The sequence below is a fragment of the Podarcis tiliguerta genome (genome assembly GCF_965153285.1).
Source record: "Podarcis tiliguerta genome assembly, chromosome: Z".
NCBI lineage: Eukaryota > Metazoa > Chordata > Lepidosauria > Squamata > Lacertidae > Podarcis > Podarcis tiliguerta.
Genome location: NC_139553.1, coordinates 49385616 through 49402958, shown reverse-complemented (window position 1 = coordinate 49402958; position 17343 = coordinate 49385616). Strand labels below are relative to the sequence as shown.

The following is a 17343-nucleotide window of genomic DNA, read 5'->3' as shown; positions in this document are numbered from 1 at the left end:
TTTCAAATCCTATCAGAGACTTTTCATCTCAGTAAACATAGTTCAGGTGTGCATGTTTGTCCTTGAGAAGCAACTGTGCCTCTGCAGCCTGTAATCATTTGTGGGGGTGAAAACCAGGAAGCCAGTGAAGGAAGAGAAACCCTTTGCTCCACATTTCCCCACTTCATAACAATGGAATCTGAGGGTCCGTCTTTCTGAAGTGAGAAAGAGTGTTAAGCAGGAGCTGAATGATGGGGAAAGTGTGCTTGTGAAATGTCTCCTCTTGGTCACTGGGGGTCTCCTTGGTCACATGACTTAATGAGAAGGATAAAATCAGTGGCCAGATACAGTTGGATTAGCTTAAAAATCCAAGACTGCAGGGCTTGACGTCCATAGCCTAGCAGGGAGTAAGTCCTGTTGAACTTAGTGGGGCTTCATTTACTAAGTTATTCCATGCCTCCCTCCTGCAAAACGTTAGGGTGGACCACAGCAACATGAAAACCTTTAAAAGGACTCTGGAGCAGGCAGGTGTAATTTGTTATGGACATTTCATAATTTAATTTAATTTTTTAAAACAGTAGTTTGATTTTTGTGTGAGGGAAAAAAGGTTCTTTCTTTCTTTCTTTCTTTCTTTCTTTCTTTCTTTCTTTCTTTCTTTCTTTCTTTCTACCATGCACCCTTCCTGCCAAGGGCAAGTGCTGTGGGCTTGTGTTTTTAGCTTTTAAGCCCACATCTGGGCAGTGAGAGGCCTTGTAGATGAAGCCCACAGGAGAACAGGAGTAATTGTTTCCTCTTCTCTGCAGGGTTGGTGTGGATGCAGATCAGGAGAACGTGGTAGGTGGCTGTGCTCTTTTTCTCTGCCTCTAACACAGGGGTGTCCATGGTGGATATCCTCACATTTGTTGTGGTGGCATGTTGGTTAATTTCCTCACGTAAACAATTTTTTATTTATGTATGCAAAACGGTTTACCGTCCTGTTTCTGCAGCAGCCTTGCAGAGTAGTGACTGCCTTCAAGGCACCTCGAAGCTGAGTAGTGAACTTGAACTCTGTTGCAAGCGTATCTTCTGAAATAACACACCAGGGGAATAATTATGGGCAGAGGAAACCAGTCCCAAGCAGATGGAGAGGGTCTGTTGGTTCTCCCATGCAGATTACAAGCACCGGCATGCAAACCCAAGACTAGAGACTAGCTGTGCAGAATTTGAGCCAGAAGCTTCGGGACCAAGGGCCAACATGAAGAAGAGGAAGAGCAAAGCCAACTCTCCTTGCTCTGTAGGCCCTGCCTTTCCTTGCCTGCCCCCAGTCACATGAAAGAGTATGTGAAAGCAGCTTTTGAAACTCCCACTGTTCCAGGCGCATTTTGTGACAGGGAATTTCATTAGCGTGAGCAGTTTCTGAGCTTTGCACCTGAGATTTCAGATTAAAAGTGCAGAATGGAAGGAAAGGAGGACCTTTTTCTGCCTCCCCACTTCCAACTACTCTCTGAAGAATAGAGAAGAGTCTGTCTTAAGAATATTAGGAGGGTGGGCAGGGGAAGGACTGGACCATGTGAAAAATGAACATAAGATTTTAGGTGCAGTTCATTCATTTTCAGCTTTGTATTCTTGTTATAAAAAAGCATGCCTAGACACTCAGTTGCAGCGCCCATAACCTAGGTTTAAGGTGCCATTTAGCTCCTAGCTTTCATATCTCAGTTTCTAACACTGCATGAAAGCACCATTTCAGTGCCTCGACTTGCTGGAACCCAGGACATGTCAATCTGCCAGAAATTAGGACAGAATTCAGCATGGCCTTCCAGTGAAAGAGGGGATGGCAGGAAAAGAGAAGCTTCTGTTTGTGGTTCACGTCACTGAAAATGCTTGCAAGCCTCTGACACCAATGCTTTGCCAGGCTATCACAGGCAGAAGTTTCTTTTCCTTGCCAAATGCCTTGTTTGGAGTGTGATTCTTGTCAACCAAAGTACTGTAATTGTGCCTCATTGATTTGTTTCAGGGAGTGCCGGAAAATGAAAGGAGAAGTACCAAAGCAGAGAGCGCTTGGTTATTCCGGCTGTGGTACAACTTCGACCATAAGTATCCTTAAGAGAAACAAAAACCGGTTCTCCTTCTTTCTCCTCCTCCTCTTACTTCTTGGCCTTTGCACTAGGAGGCCAATATCTGCCATGATGGGGGAAGAGAGCTCCTCCTCTCTGAGAAGCCTCTTCTGCTCAGCTGTGGATCCTCGTCTTTCATAAAGCCAATTGCCTGAGTGATAAATCTGTCATATTTTCAGTTACTTAAAGAGTCAGCCAGCTATTTTAGCCTCTGGAGGTGTGGATGTTTTCCAAAGGTATAGTTTGTCACACAGGCTGCCCCCTAGAAATGTGGTTCCCAATTTGCAGTTTTTCAAAAGCCAAGCCATGGACCCCCTGCTTTTGAAAATACGGGTATCTCTGTAGCAGTTTTTGTTATGTGAATGGAGCCACCGTACCTTCCAGCTTGTCTTAGTGCCAAACCATCCATGCCAGACTAGTCACATGACCTGCTCGAGAGCATGGTGCCCCCAAAACATGCACTTTTGGGCCCTGCAATCTCAAGCTCACAGGAGAACACGGCCCCCCAACAAAGGATGTCCTGGATAGTTGACAGATATGTGCCATGGATCCCAGTGGCTCTAGTATAAAACTCATACCACTCAGCAGCAAATGTTTCTACGTTGTGGAACAAAAACAACCTATTACTGAAGTGCCCCGACAGGAGCAGATAGCCCCCCCCCCCCCGCTTTCTTGGGACGTTGGAAAACCAGTTTTCAGAAAGTGAAACTGGATGAAACTTTTTACCACCACTTAGTGAACAATAAAATTACTTTGCTCTGATCCTGGGTAGCCAGTTAGCCAGTCGTTGCCCATCAGAACCACTTGCTTGTGTGTTGCTTTTGTGAAGAAGTTGGCCTGGAAAGTAAGACCTTAGTGCCATCTGTGGGGATGAGCTGAACTGGGAGTTTGTTAAGAGGGAGATAGTAAAAGCACAACTTCAGGCAATACCAATGAGACGGAAACATGGAAGGTGCCTAAAGAAGCCAGGGTGGCTATCTAAAGAACTTTTAACTGAGTTAAGATTAAAAAAGGATGTGTACAAAAAATGGAAAAGGGGGGAAACCACCAAAGAGGAATTCAAACAAATAGCCAGCACGTGTAGACACAAAGTCAGAAAAGCTAAAGCACAGAATGAACTCAGGCTTGCTAGAGAGGTTAAAAGCAACAAAAAAGGCTTTTATGGGTATGTTTGTAGCAAAAGGAAGAACAAAGAAACAGTGGGGTCACTCAGAGGAGAAGATGGTGAAATGCAAACAGGGGACACAGAAAGGGCTGAACTCCTCAATGCCTTCTTTGCCTCAGTCTTCTCCGATAAAGAAAACAATGCCCAACCTGAAGAATTTGGAGCAAATGATTCAGCAGAGGAAACACAGCCCAGAATAACTAAGGAGATAGTACAAGAATACTTGGCTAGTTTAGATGTATTCAAGTCTCCAGGGCCAGATGAACTGCATCCAAGAGTATTAAAAGAACTGGCAGATGTGATCTCAGAACCACTGGCAGTCATCTTTGAGAATTCCTGGAGAACAGGCGAAGTCCCGGCAGACTGGAGGAGGGCAAATGTCCCTATTTTCGAAAAGGGGAAAAGAGAGGACCCAAATAATTACCGCCCAGTCAGTCTGACATCAATACCAGGGAAGATTCTGGAGCAGATCATTAAGCAAACAGTCTGTGAGCACCTAGAAAGGAATGCTGTGATCACCAATAGTCAGCATGGATTTCTGAAAAATAAGTCGTGTCAGACTAACCTGATCTCGTTTTTTGACAGAATTACAAGCCTGGTAGATGAAGGGAACGCAGTGGATGTAGCCTACCTTGATCTCAGCAAGGCATTTGACAAGGTGTCCCATGATATTCTTGTAAAGAAGCTGGTAAAATGCGGTCTTGACTATGCTACCACTCAGTGGATTTGTAACTGGCTGACTGACCGAACCCAAAGGGTGCTCATCAATGGTTCCTCTTCATCCTGGAGAAGAGTGACTAGGCGGGTGCCACAGGGTTCTGTCTTATTCAACATCTTTATCAACGACTTGGATGATGGACTAAAGGGCATCCTGATCAAATTTGCAGATGACACCAAACTGGGATGGGTGGCTAACACCCCAGAGGACAGGATCACACTTCAAAACGAGCTTGACAGATTAGAGAACTGGGCCAAAACAAACAAGATGAACTTTAACAGGGAGAAATGTAAAGTATTGCACTTGGGCAAAAAAATAAAATGAGAGGCACAAATACAAGATGGGTGACACCTGCCTTGAGAGCAGTACATGTGAAAAGGATCTAGGAGTCTTGGTTGACCACAAACTTGACATGAGCCAACAGTGTGACGCGGCAGCTAAAAAAGCCAATGCAATTCTGGGCTGCATCAATAGGAGTATAGCATCTAGATCAAGGGAGGTAATAGTGCCACTGTATTCTGCTCTGGTCAGACCTCACCTGGAGTACTGTGTCCAGTTCTGGGCACCACAGTTCAAGAAGGACACTGACAAACTGGAACGTGTCCAGAGGAGGGCAACCAAAACGGTTAAAGGCCTGGAAACAATGCCTTATGAGGAACGGCTAAGGGAGCTGGGCATGTTTAGCCTGGAGAAGAGGAGGTTAAGGGGTGATATGATAGCCATGTTCAAATATATAAAAGGATGTCACATAGAGGAGGGAGAAAGGTTGTTTTCTGCTGCTCCAGAGAAGTGGACACGGAGCAATGGATCCAAACTACAAGAAAGAAGATTCCACCTAAACATTAGGAAGAACTTCCTGACAGTAAGAGCTGTTTGACAGTGGAATTTGCTGCCAAGGAGTGTGGTGGAGTCTCCTTCTTTGGAGGTCTTTAAGCAGAGGCTTGACAACCATATGTCAGGAGTGCTCTGATGGTGTTTCCTGCTTGGCAGGGGGTTGGACTCGATGGCCCTTCTCGGTGGTGGTGCCTGCCCTGTGGAACGCCCTCCCACCAGATGTCCAAGAAATAAACAACTATCAGAAATTTAGAAGACATCTGAAGGAAGCCCTGTTTAGGGAAGCTTTTAATAACGGATGTTTTAATCTGTTTTTAATCTTTTGTTGGAAGCCACCCAGAGTGGCTGGGGAAACCCAGCCAGATGGCAGGGTATAAATAATAAATTGTTTTTGTTGTTGTTGCTATATAAAAAACCCATGAAGTGCTCTCATTGAAGTGTTTTCTGCCTTAATAACGCCCCCCTTCAGTTACCTGAAGCCCCTCCTGACACACAGTGGTCCTCCTCTAACAACAACGCTCCCAAGCTGCTGCGGCCCCATTGCCAGGTGCCTGACCAGCCCTCAGGCTTATGAGGTACGTGCAGAACCTCCCAGAATGACCATGGAATACTTTCTGTGTATGTTGTGTTTCCGCAGCTGCTGAGGTTTGGCTGTGCAAAACAGTATTCTTGGAGCAGCTTTTTCCATCAAGTGCTGTGATTGCTTTTCAGTTTCCAAATCAGACTGGCTTCTGTCTTTATCTATTTATCATATGCCACTTTCTTGCTCAAAATCGTGCTCAGAGCAGCTCCAAACAGCATCAGAAAAGTGCAATAAACATATATAGCAACATTTCAAGATAATCCACTGCTAACATAAGGCAGCAGAAAGCCACATACCATACTTTTCCATGTATAAGACTATGGTTTTTTATTCAAAAATCTTGTTCAAAATTTGGGGTCATCTTATACATGGGTAGTGCATTGTGGGGACATGGGATTGGTTGCTGCCGCGAGTCGGAGATTGCTATTGGTGGCTGCGGGAAGGGCTGGTGTTGATTTGCTGTCGCTGCAGCAGTTGGGCAGGCAATTTACTGCTTTTGACAGCGAGGGGACAGAGGATAGTTTGCTTTGTTGATGTGTGTGAGCAGCACTGTCAGTCTGGCGGGTGAGTGATTTTTGTCATTCCCAAAAAAATCTGGGCCACCCCCCCCAAAAAAAAGTTCAGCAACTCTGGGCAATTCCCCCCCCCCCAGTTTCTTAGTTTTTTTGTCCCCCCAAATAGGGGGTGTCTTATACATGGGGGGTGTTATACATGGGAAAATACGGTAAATGTTGCTTGGTCAGTCAAAGTCCATCCATACCTTCATCATGTTCCCAATAGACCACCCTTTATTGGCATTCCTAAGCATCTGAAACTTCTGAACTTGGCAGTTTGATTTTGGTAATGGCCTTTGGGAGACCTGTTTGCCTCTGTAAAATTGTTAAATACTATGGGAGTCAAAGAAGATAAATTCTGTGGTGTTTTATAAATGCAGATGGACTTAATTTGTAAGCAGTATTCTTGTGGAGCAGGTATTTAGCCCCATTTTACAGGTATAAGTGAGGCAGGGGAGAAATGATGACTACTCCGGTGGGGTTAGGACTCAATTGTCCTGGATCTGAATCTCGTGGAACATGCCTAGGTTGTGAAACCTTCATATCCTGCTTGGGACATGGGTACCTTGTAGAAAATTGCAGTCATAAAATAAAAACTTTCCAATTTTATTATGCCAGTCAGACATCTTGGGCAGCAGGAATAGATATTAATTCAGCATATTAGCTGCTTGGTAAAATAGCTCTTTTCTTTTACTCAGAATCAAGAGCAGCTGAAAGATGATGATTCAGACCTTATTTTGAATGACGGAGACATCAATTTGACCTACGGGGATTCCACCGTGAACACAGATTCTTTGACATCTGGCGCATCTCGAAGGGCGGCGGGAAACGGTTCTGAGGACACCCTGGACCAGGAGCTTGGGTTTGGGGACCACGAACTTGTCATAAGGGGCACACGCCTCGTTCTCCCCATGGATGATTCAGAGCCACCCTCAAATGTAGTAGACAATGCCAGACATGGGCCGGCATGAGATCTGCTGGTAACAAGGTGATCAGTAAACCCCCCCACATACGATCATGAAGAAAAATGTACTACCTACAACAAAAAAACTACTGCATGTCTCAGAATGTCTAAACTGTATAAATATTACTTATTTATATGGTGTTAGGAGAATATAATTACCCATATGAGACAACTTGTGAAGAGCGACTCTTAATTTTCATAAGTTAAACTCATGGACTATACTGTGTAGCAGTGGAACTGTTTTAGAACAAATATCCTTTATGAAGGGGGAAGGGGGGGACTGCTGCCAAGATCTTCCCTCTCAACTTGTGTCAAATAGTCTGCTTTTCTTTTGCAATTTCCCATCACTTACCTGAGAGTAGGAAGGAGGTAGTGGTGGTGGTGGCATCTTGGGTTGCGTTTTGCCACGTCCATCTCAGGTGGTGAGCAGGTGGTTTTGGCTGCCTTCCTTTAGTGGATGGCAGCTCTGGAGACTTGAAATTTCCTCTCTGTAGCACTGCTATAGGATTTGTTAGAACAGACCTTGATATTATGATGGCCTGCATGCTAAACCTGCCACCAGGCGATAAGAAGCTGTGATGGTAATAGAGTGCTTGGATGAAACAGTCAAGGAGCAAATGGTCAGTGGCTTGTTGACAGGAGCCGCTTGCATCTGTCTTCCAGTTGCAACAGGTGCTTCTCATAATAAGGCTCCAGGTGATTCATAAAAGCAAGTTCTTTAAGATTTGTGCTTGGATTGAAGGTGGGTGTTTTCTTGTTGTGTTTAAATTTCTCTCATGCCTTATTCCATAGGGCCAGGGGCAGGTTCTGAGTTATGAAGCAGTCAAAGTGGGCAAAGTTTGGTTTTTCACATAGAGAATTAAGTAGTGTTTCTAGATCAATTAACAGCCATACGAAGCCATTGCTGGCTCCCTTTCTAAACTTGCAATTGAGTGGCTGTGCCTTTCAGCTATGTCAAAATTTTCTTCTTGCTGCATAGCTGCCAAGAAGACCAGTTCCACACCATATCATGGAGTTCAGCTGTGTGAACAGGACATGCAGAGGTTTAAGACTCTTAGGTGTGGGTTTTCAAAAGTGGCAGTTTAGGTAGTACCGAAAGGGGGTTGTCTGTCCATCCATCCTGTATAGTTGCACTTTGGTTTGGCCACTTCTTCGCATGCTTATGTGACTATAAAAAAACTACAACCTTTGGTTTTTGTTCTTGTGTCTCTTTCATGTTAAATGAGAAATATATTTGTGAGCTGCCATAGATTATTTACATGTTTTTGTTTTGTTTTGCCTAAGGAAGAGCACTGAACAACTCGCTGATACTGCACTTGGTGTATTCAGCCTCATCCTGCCATGATGTTTTTTTATTAAGCCTTTTGATTTATTTTTTTTACTTGGTGCAGTGGGTGTTTTTGGGAAGCCAGGATTTCTGAATGCCATGTTTTCTTCAGAGAAAACAGTTGCCATATAAAACCTTTCAATGTACAGCTCTTATTTCTGCCCCTTTTCTCAAAGCGCTATAGGGCTGTACAAACTTAACACTTTGCTCTGCTAACACAAAAGTGTGATGACCCTGAAAAAAGAAGAGAATCCGGTTTTGATTTGTTTGAACATCATTCCATTTAACAACAGTACAAAGAAAAGAGAGAGCGAGAAGCTGGAGAGAAGCAAAGCCACCCTCTAAAGGCAGCAGATTCCCTAACTCGGTTGCAGCAGGATGTTGGGAAAGGTGTGGGGAGTCAGACCCCTGTGTGGTGGATGTGCCCCATAGCACAAGGTTTATGGAAGAAAGGCAGCTGCAGCAGGAGAGGGAGAAGCAGCCTGGACTATCTCCTCCAGGAGGGAGAGTGTGGCACATGTTCACACCTGCAAGAGAGCTTGGCTTCTTAGGGGTGACAGCCGGACTTCTTGTTTAAAAGAACTGGGGGCCTTTGACTTTCATCAGTGGGTGATGGTTCCCATCTTTTCCAGCACTAAGCAGGAAGCACCTAAGTGCAAAAGTAGCAGGAGGTGGAGTTCTTACAATACAGCCAAGAAACCAAGATAACTTCTCTCTCTTTCTTTTCAAACTTTTTTTTTTTATGTTCTCAGGTCTGAATGTCATGCCTTAAGTATGCTTCCATGCAGTTCCTTGTTATTTATGTCCTTTCTTTTAAGATTGAACATTCTGGCTGCAGGTTGTTCATGCAAGCCAGATTGAAACGAAGGGAAATTTTTCAAGAACAACCCTGATTCATGATTTTCTTGTTCTCCTCCAGCTTGCACAAGAGAAGTAGGACCTCCACTGCACCTAAAAAATTAATAAATGCCGGTTTCCATTGTTATCATAGGAATTCGTTGTTGGGTACTGATACATCCTTCCCCTCCCCCCGCTATGCAGGAATTCCATGAAGTATGCGTGTGTATTTTTATATGATGTCTGTATCTTAAAAGTTTGATGTTAAAAAAGTAATAGGGAAAATGTTCACGAGTTGAGATTTTTACATCACTTGCACATTAATGATTTCCTTTGTTTAAGGCTTTTCCAAACAAGAGTCAATGACCTCTTTATCCCCCTCTTATTAAATATTTTGCAAACTGATATAACCAGTAATCATATTGACAAAAATATCCCCGTCTGATACTGTGAAATGTTGTGAAACAAACTTCCTTGACAAATCCGCTTCTAGTCCACAGGGTGTCACTGCACTCCTGACCTGAACAGGGAGAGTGCCTGTGCCCCTTGGTGCCCCCTTGGACCTTGTTCTGATGAACTTTTTTGTAGGTAATACCAGAGGGAAATAATTCTTAGGCTCGCATTGGCCGCCTCCCTTTTCTGTCTTCCCATTGCAGAACGTAGCCCATGTCACAGCGTTGCAATGCTGTGTCTGTGCCAGTCCCCTCTCAATACGGGAGAGCCGGGCGGAGAGGGGCTACCAGTAGCAGATTCAGTGAGATCTTGATGCAGCTGAATCCAGTAAAGTGAAACACTAAAATGTTTATCAGTGCCACGGTAAATAAACCGTATTCAATAAGTAAACCCAGCCAGATAGGCAGGATGTAAACAATACAGTTGTTGTTGTTGTTGTTGTTGATTAATATAGATGTTTAAATACAATAATAAATAATAAATAAAATGATAGATCCAGATATGAGAAGCAACAAATGATGCATAAGATCAAATGCAGATCATCCAGACAGACTAGATTTACTGTGACAAATCATATGGAGAAATGTTTTGGATCACTGAGGAAGTCCCACATGGCTGGAACACATTTTGGTCTTGGCACAATTGTTTGTCACAAGAGTTGGTTGATCAGGCATTGATTGGATATATCAGTATATTTATTAATCCCTTTATTTTATTTGAATACATTTTATCTCTCGTGGTATTAAAGCTTGCATACTTCTTTCTAACATTTCTGGAGTAGCAAGTTTTATTCTTTTGATCTTACCCAGTTCACTGTTCTGTGTCTTGCTTTGGAGGTTAGGGCCCACGCACCCTCTTTCCAATATAGCGTCCCGTCATTCTTTACTGTCTCGCTGAGAATAGAAGGATGAAGTGCATTCAATAGCCAAAGTCTTCCTCCCTTTTGAAGAAAAGGGTAGAAAAATGTTCCCTCTTTGTTGTCAATAGCAGTCATGGAAAGTTCCCATAACCCTGTAAGGTGGGATCAAAGTTGCAAGTTGTCATTTGTTGAAGTGGGCACTTGGGAAGAATATAGGTTCCCTGGCACAAGCGATGTATTCATGCTCAAAGTGGGGCATGAACACCAGGCACAGATATTATCCCTGCCATGCTCCAGAGGAGACATATGGGGCTCTTTCAGTCTCACTTTCCAAAATGGTGGCAATTGAATGTACATAATTTATGGGTGAGAGGATCAGCTGCCAGCATTGCTTCTGTATCTTAGATATGAATTAAGGATTTGTAGTCATCCACATAAATTTTGTGGGTTGCTGTGCTGGCCAGGATCCCCTGCCCTCGATTCCCCTTTGCCCAGACTGAGCATCTCTGCTAAAATGAAATACCATTTTTAAAAAACAATCTCTCTCTTTATGTAGTAGTAAGCTCCCCATCTTTGTTTCATACATTTAGCTGCTTGGCATGTTTATGTCAACAGGCTGCTGTAAGTTCCAGATTTCTGATGCTTATTAGATGAATATTCTGTTTTCGTCAGGGTGATTGTTTTTGTCCCAGATTTTATTGCATGTGAATAATAAAGAGAACCTTTTAACAGAACTGATTAAAGACATATACTGAAATTGCCCAAGGTTCACCCATGATTTGCCAGAAATAACTCCTAATATTTTGTATTGACTAATTTATTTGACGTTAACGTAGAACATTATTTGTGCTTAATATCCCCAGGGGGTCTTTGCACTCTTCCCCCATCCTTAATGACCTTGAATACAGCTGTGGGAACTTATTACCTCCCAGGTCCAGGTATGGACCCTGATAGGCCATGTCTGGTGACACAGGAGCATAATCCTTGATAAAAGGATTAAGAAACCCCTTCCTTTGGAGCTGTCTTTTCTCTGAACAGAATGGACACATTTTTCTGCATCAGATGACACTGTATGTCAAGTTCTGGTTTATTCTACTTACTATTGGAATTGTCTGTTGGAATTTCATGGTACTATTAACTGCTATAGTTGTGGTGTTCTTGTAATTATATTCTGAAGCATAATTGCACCTTTTTTGGTTTATGATGACTAAATCTTTTATGGTTCCCTGCACTGTGAAAGGAAAAAAGAATCATGGGCCTATAAAAAATAAGTTTGTTTCTTTGGATTTTGTGTCTCTTTGTGTTCCTTGTAACAACTTATAATTCCGCACTTATTTTGCATATTTGATGATTTTACATCTTTGCTAGGGTTTTATCACGAAAGAGTACTTGTCCCAAACCTGGATCTTGCTATCTATGGAATTCTTCATTTTATTATACGTAGCATTTTATCTTTTAACCAAAATACAAAAAACAACAAGTATTCACCCTGACTGATCCAAGCACCTTGTCCACATCCTTGAGCCTTACGAACCATAACTCATCCAACACAGCAGGGCTAGACACCTTGAGATTCATCTGCTGTAACAGCAGTCAAGGTCCCAGTGGGTGCAAGCAATTTTATCCTCAAAGAGCTTAGCAGACAAGTCACAGTGCGGTACTGTGGGCCCCACCAACTCCTTTGGGCCAGGCTAAAAGGTTCTGCACCATTTGGAAAAGCTCTTCTGGGTGGCCCAACTGGGATGCAGTGGAGGCAGCAAAGTAGGCCTTCTTGATGATAAGCCTGCATCAGTGCTCAACTGCATTCAACTGGAGTTTTTCTCCACTTGCATGGAAGCCTTGGGTGGGTAGGGAGGGCCAGCTCCCCCCCCCATCAATAAAAATAGCTAACTGAGGCTCTGCCCCACAGTGGCAGAGGAAGGGGGCGCGCCCCGCCCTGGGTGTCATCACGGGTGTGTGCGACAAAATGAGATTTTGTTTTTGTTTTTTAAAAGGGCTCACGAAACTTTTTAGGAGTGACATGGTGGCTTAGGAGCCTGCAGGTTCTGCACTGCCTAAAACAGCAGTGTGGGACTTGCATCTGCCTCTCCCTCAGCCGCCCTACAGCTGGGGGGGCGGTGGAGAGGCTCCAAGCTTTGGAGAGGCTTGCCCCGCCCTCACGGGCAGATCACCCCACCCCCAACTGCAGGGCACTCCCCCGCACCAGGCACCCAAGTGGCTAGCTATACCACTGCTGGCCCCTCCCAAAAAAATCCTGGCTACGCTCATAATTGAAGCTGTCTCCCAGCTCATTTCCTTGCCCTAAGCTCTGCAGTATACCAGGGAGCCAGGCAGGCTCTCCCAGCAGGAGCAATCTTGTCAATGGCTTGAGCCATTCAGATGTTCTAGATCAGGCTTCCTCAACCTCAGCCCCCCAGATGTTTTTCGCCTACAGCTCCCATGATCCCTAGCGAGCGGGATCAGTGGTCAAGGCTGATGGGAATTGTAGTCTCAACGTGCTGCAGCCCCCGGAGCGGAGAACAGGTAGGGGCGTGGCTGGCGCGCGTTCCAGGGGCGCAGCTGTGATGGCACCCTTTCCCCAAATGGTACCCGGTGCAGCGCATTCCCCCCCCCCCTTGTATGCCAGTACTAGAGGTTGGCCAGGGCTTCAGCCTCAGAAATCTCCCAGAACCGCCTGGAAACCCATTGGATCCATCAGCCTCTGAGGGTGAACTGTCCTAACAGGTCCGCTACCTCTGTAGAGTGGGAAAGGTGCTAAAAGCCTAAATCTCTGGAGCTACTGCAACAGGACAGAAAGGAAGAGGCACAGCTTGCCTATGTCAGGATTTTTCTCTTGGAAGTCAAATGCAAGCATGATGCATGCATTTTCCAGCCAGGCCTTTCTCTCTCTCTCAGTGCAGCAGGCACAGATCTGCTTCTTCCGAATTCTTGAGAGGAGGTACAGCCTGCAATGGAAGCAAAAAGACTGCTGTTGCTCAGACAAGAAGCAAGCAGTATGGCCTTAGCCAAATGGCAGTAACTAAACTCAGGAAGTGGGATGAAGACAGACCCCAAAGTTCCTGCTATTTGGCATCGCTGTTGAGTCAATTATACAGGGAGAAGAAAGGGGAACTAAGGAGTTCTTAAAAGAAGGTATCAACCCTCCAGGACTTGTGTGGAGACAGTCCCATGCATAAGGAGGGACAGAAATGAGGAGACAGTCCCATGCATAAGGAGGGACAGAAATGCAGGAGGCCACCTGGCAGCTGGGTGGGATGTCACAGGTAAAGGTGCATTTGGAAATAAGAGCAGAAGCGAGAGGCAGCTCTTCAAAGCACCAGATGCAGTCTATGCCAGATGCAGAAGGCACCTGGGAGCCAGTACAGTGGTACCTCAGGTTACAAACACTTTGGGTACAGACTCCACTAACCCGGAAGTAGTACCTTGGGTTAAGTCAGAACCTTGCCTCAGGATGAGAACAGAAATCATGCATTGGCAGCAGCGGGAGGCCCCATTAGCTAAAGTGGTGCCTCAGGTTAAGAACAGTTTCAGGTTAAGAATGGACCTCTGGAATGAATTAAGTACTTAACCCAAGGTACCACTGTATAGTCATATGGTGGGAGGAATAAGAAGCTTCGGCTTTGGAAGACCGTGGCATGATCATAGCTTATTGTTAGGGAGCGTACATGTTAGCCATGTTCAAATATATAAAAGGATGTCACAGAGAGGAGGGAGAAAGGTTGTTTTCTGCTGCTCCAGAGAAGCGGACACGGAGCAATGGATCCAAACTACAAGAAAGAAGATTCCACCTAAACATTAGGAAGAACTTCCTGACAGTAAGAGCTGTTCGTCAGTGGAATTTGCTGCCAAGGAGTGTGGTGGAGTCTCCTTCTTTGGAGGTCTTTAAGCAGAGGCTTGACAACCATATGTCAGGAGTGCTCTGATGGTGTTTCCTGCTTGGCAGGGGGTTGGACTCGATGGCCCTTGTGGTCTCTTCCAACTCTATTATTCTATGATTCTATGTCTTACAGGCAGAAGACTTACCTCTGGGCATCTTCAGTGAAAAGGGTCTTGAGTAGCAAGGTGTCTGCCTTGGGCCTTGGGAAGCCGCTGATACTGAACTACGTGGACCAGTTTATTTGCCTTGGAGAAGGCAGCTGTGTATGTTTGTATGATTATAGCAGCATTTATAGGATCACAGATCTGAAAGAGAGCAGCCGGCAGGCCAAATATTTCAAGGGGCAACAGAGATTGGGTGGAAGCTGTAAAAGTGGAATAAGACTTCAGGGGGAGGAGCTCTATCAACTGAACATCTTTTGTTGGCAGGTTGCCAACAGAGATAATTACAGTGATAGATGATAGCCAGGCATGAATCTTGGCTATCAAATTCACTCTAGAGCAATGGTATAGCGTGAGGGGCAAGGGATGCTGTGGCCCTCAGTGCAGAATTCTGAGGGGGTGTCAAGGCTGTGTGTCTGCTGTGTTCTTCTCACAGTCAGTGAAGGGACAGCAACTCCTAGGTGGAATTCCCACTGGCTGGAGGCCAGACGTTTCCTGGTCCATGCCAGTCCTTTCCTGGGGCCTCCTTTCCGTTGTGTGTCCTTGGGCGATGTATGTGCCCCACAACAGGACCTTCCTTCACGTGTCCTTGCACAGTGCAGCCAAGGAGAGACAGCTGGGAAAGGGCTGCGCTTGGTGCCTTTGCTTGCTCCCTGCCGCCCTCCTACTAGGCCTGCTGCAGCTGCAGCTCAGGTGCTTCTGGGACGCTGCCAAGCCCACCAAGGAGCACCAAGAGCACACCAAGCTAAGAGGGCAAATATGGTAACCAACAGGCAGCCTCCATGAGGAGCAGCTGCTGAAGGGGTGCAGCACAGCCCCCCTCTTGCCTCCCATGCAATCCCTGCAAGGAGATTAGGGGGAACAATCTTTGCCTTGCTCCGGTGCTGCCAATGCACACTAATGCTCTAGAGTGAAAGGCAATTAACCTCTAATGCTCTGAAAAATACATTTTCTACATCAGGAGACAGAGAAGCTGTCAGCTCCAGGGAAACTGGAGGGGGTGATTGACTTATGAGCGGAGGAATCAACATCTTTCCAAAAGATATGTTAAAACTCTGATGGGCATAAGGTGTGCAAAAGCCTCCCTTTCTTTAATTATCTCTGAGATGGTTATAATTTATGACTGAGAAAGGTTTCTCTGTCAGCCAGTGGATATTTACATCTGGTGTGTGAGCTACTTTCTGGCTTTAAGACGAGTCCATCATTAAAGGCTGAAGGAAGAACAGAAAGCATGCTCTAATTGTTTTAGACAATAAATTTTTAAATAATTGCAGGAAGTTATGAGTGCTAAGAATTTTTATTTTCTTAATTTTTAATTTTCTTTTTTCTTGATGAAAATTCTTTTTTTCTTGAAATCAAAAATAATTTTGCCACTTCGTATTTATTCTATGGGAAAGGAAGGTGTTTTCATTAGAGAAAACTCTGTGAAGATCTTAAGGTGGAGATGGGAGATGTAAAAAGACTGAAATATTAGTAAGACCAAAATCATTCAGTATGGCAAATATATCACTGGACATTCCACCGACTGTTGGCATTCTTCAGCACATGTTGGATGAGCAGAAAAGGTCATTAAAGCTAGGACTGATGAAATGGTTAATGAAAGAGGATCAGAGGATGAAATGGAAAACGGAATCAAAGAGGACAAAGAGACTTCGGAGAAGAATATAGATAAAGGATTGCCAGAACAGGAAGGTGAAACGGAAAAGTCTTTCATACAGATTTTTAGAAGAATTAAAGAGTTAAATAGTGAAGCTGAGATGTTGGAGGAGTGAGGGAGAGCGGAAGAGACATGATGAGCTAGCAGAGATAACTGAGTAAGGACTCTCTGTACAGCTTGGAGTGATTTTCCAGGAAAAAGCTATCAAACCTCTGGAGCTTTTCTTGGAAATATAATAAAAGAAGCATAAATTGAAGGATTTTTTTTTTTCAAAATCAAGCTGAAAAAACCATGGCAAATACAGCAGGAAATGGGAATGGAAAATATATAACTGGTTGTGAATTAATGAATACATAATCAGAAAAGAAATATGGATTATTATTTTAATATATGATCACAGCAGAGAGATTTGCGAGGAAAAGATGGAAAGCCTTATTATGGTTTAATATGGAGGAATTATTTGTTGACATTATTGGTGATGAAGTTGATATGTTTGAATGGAGAAAAACAATTGCTGACATTTATTAATAACAAAAATTAGATAACCCCTTTGGACTTTTTGTGTGAAAAGGAAAAGGAATTAATCTGAGACATTTGGGTTGGAAGACTGAGAAAATAGATCAGTTGGATGTCAAGCCAGAGTGAATATTTTGAATGATTTCTTTCATGTAAGTGACAAACAGAAAATCAGAACTTTTATTTTTCTTCTTCTATTTTTGATTTCCTTTGGTGTTTTCTCTTTTTCTCTCTGTTCTTGCTTTTATTTAAATTAGTTTCTTTTAACTTATTGTATTATGAAAAAGCTTTAATAAAATCTTATTATTTAAAAAAAAGTGGCATAGGGCTCCCTTAAACTGTTTTTTCCTGTAAATCTTACCAATGAAGTATTGGCAGAGGAGGCAATTGTCTCACCATATTGGGGAATTTTAAATTGTATATTGGGTGTATAAAATGACATAGTGGCAAGATTAGTAAGCCCTTGTAAGATTGTGTTCTATGTATTTTGTAATTTTGCATTTACTGTTAGATAGCTTGACTTTCTAAGCCAGTATGATGTGGTGGTTAGCATATTGGATTATGAGTTACAGCACAATGTATACATATGTGCACTTGAGAATAAGCCCTAATGTGTTCCATGGGCCTTACTCCCAGGCAGGTGTGTGTAGGATCCAATACAGTCAGGTCGTGGAAGGGTCAGGTCATGCCCTGCCTTGTCCCTGGGTTTTCAAACTGTGGCCTGGCTTTCAGAACATTCCAGAAGAGCAGTGACTAGGTATGAGGA

General features: G+C 43.9%; 1 protein-coding gene and 1 long non-coding RNA gene across 2 annotated transcripts in view; one reads left to right on the top strand and one right to left on the bottom strand.

Annotated features, from left to right (window-relative positions):
- The window catches only part of SLC9A6 (solute carrier family 9 member A6), a 48684-nt gene extending 37032 nt beyond the window's left edge, over positions 1 to 11652 (top strand). The window contains exons 13-16 of the mRNA XM_083422604.1: positions 783 to 813; positions 1973 to 2052; positions 5259 to 5364; positions 6625 to 11652. Coding sequence (XP_083278730.1) covers positions 783 to 813; positions 1973 to 2052; positions 5259 to 5364; positions 6625 to 6897 — 490 coding nt within the window. The 3' untranslated portion in view covers positions 6898 to 11652. The remainder of the gene's footprint in view (positions 1 to 782; positions 814 to 1972; positions 2053 to 5258; positions 5365 to 6624) is intronic.
- A 1383-nt stretch (positions 11653 to 13035) lies between these two features.
- Positions 13036 to 17295, bottom strand: LOC310669132. Its single transcript, XR_014507034.1, has 3 exons — positions 17208 to 17295; positions 14390 to 14548; positions 13036 to 13311 (listed from the first exon to the last, which is right to left on the bottom strand). It is a non-coding gene; the product is annotated as an uncharacterized lncRNA (long non-coding RNA).
- Positions 17296 to 17343: the final 48 nt, after the last annotated feature.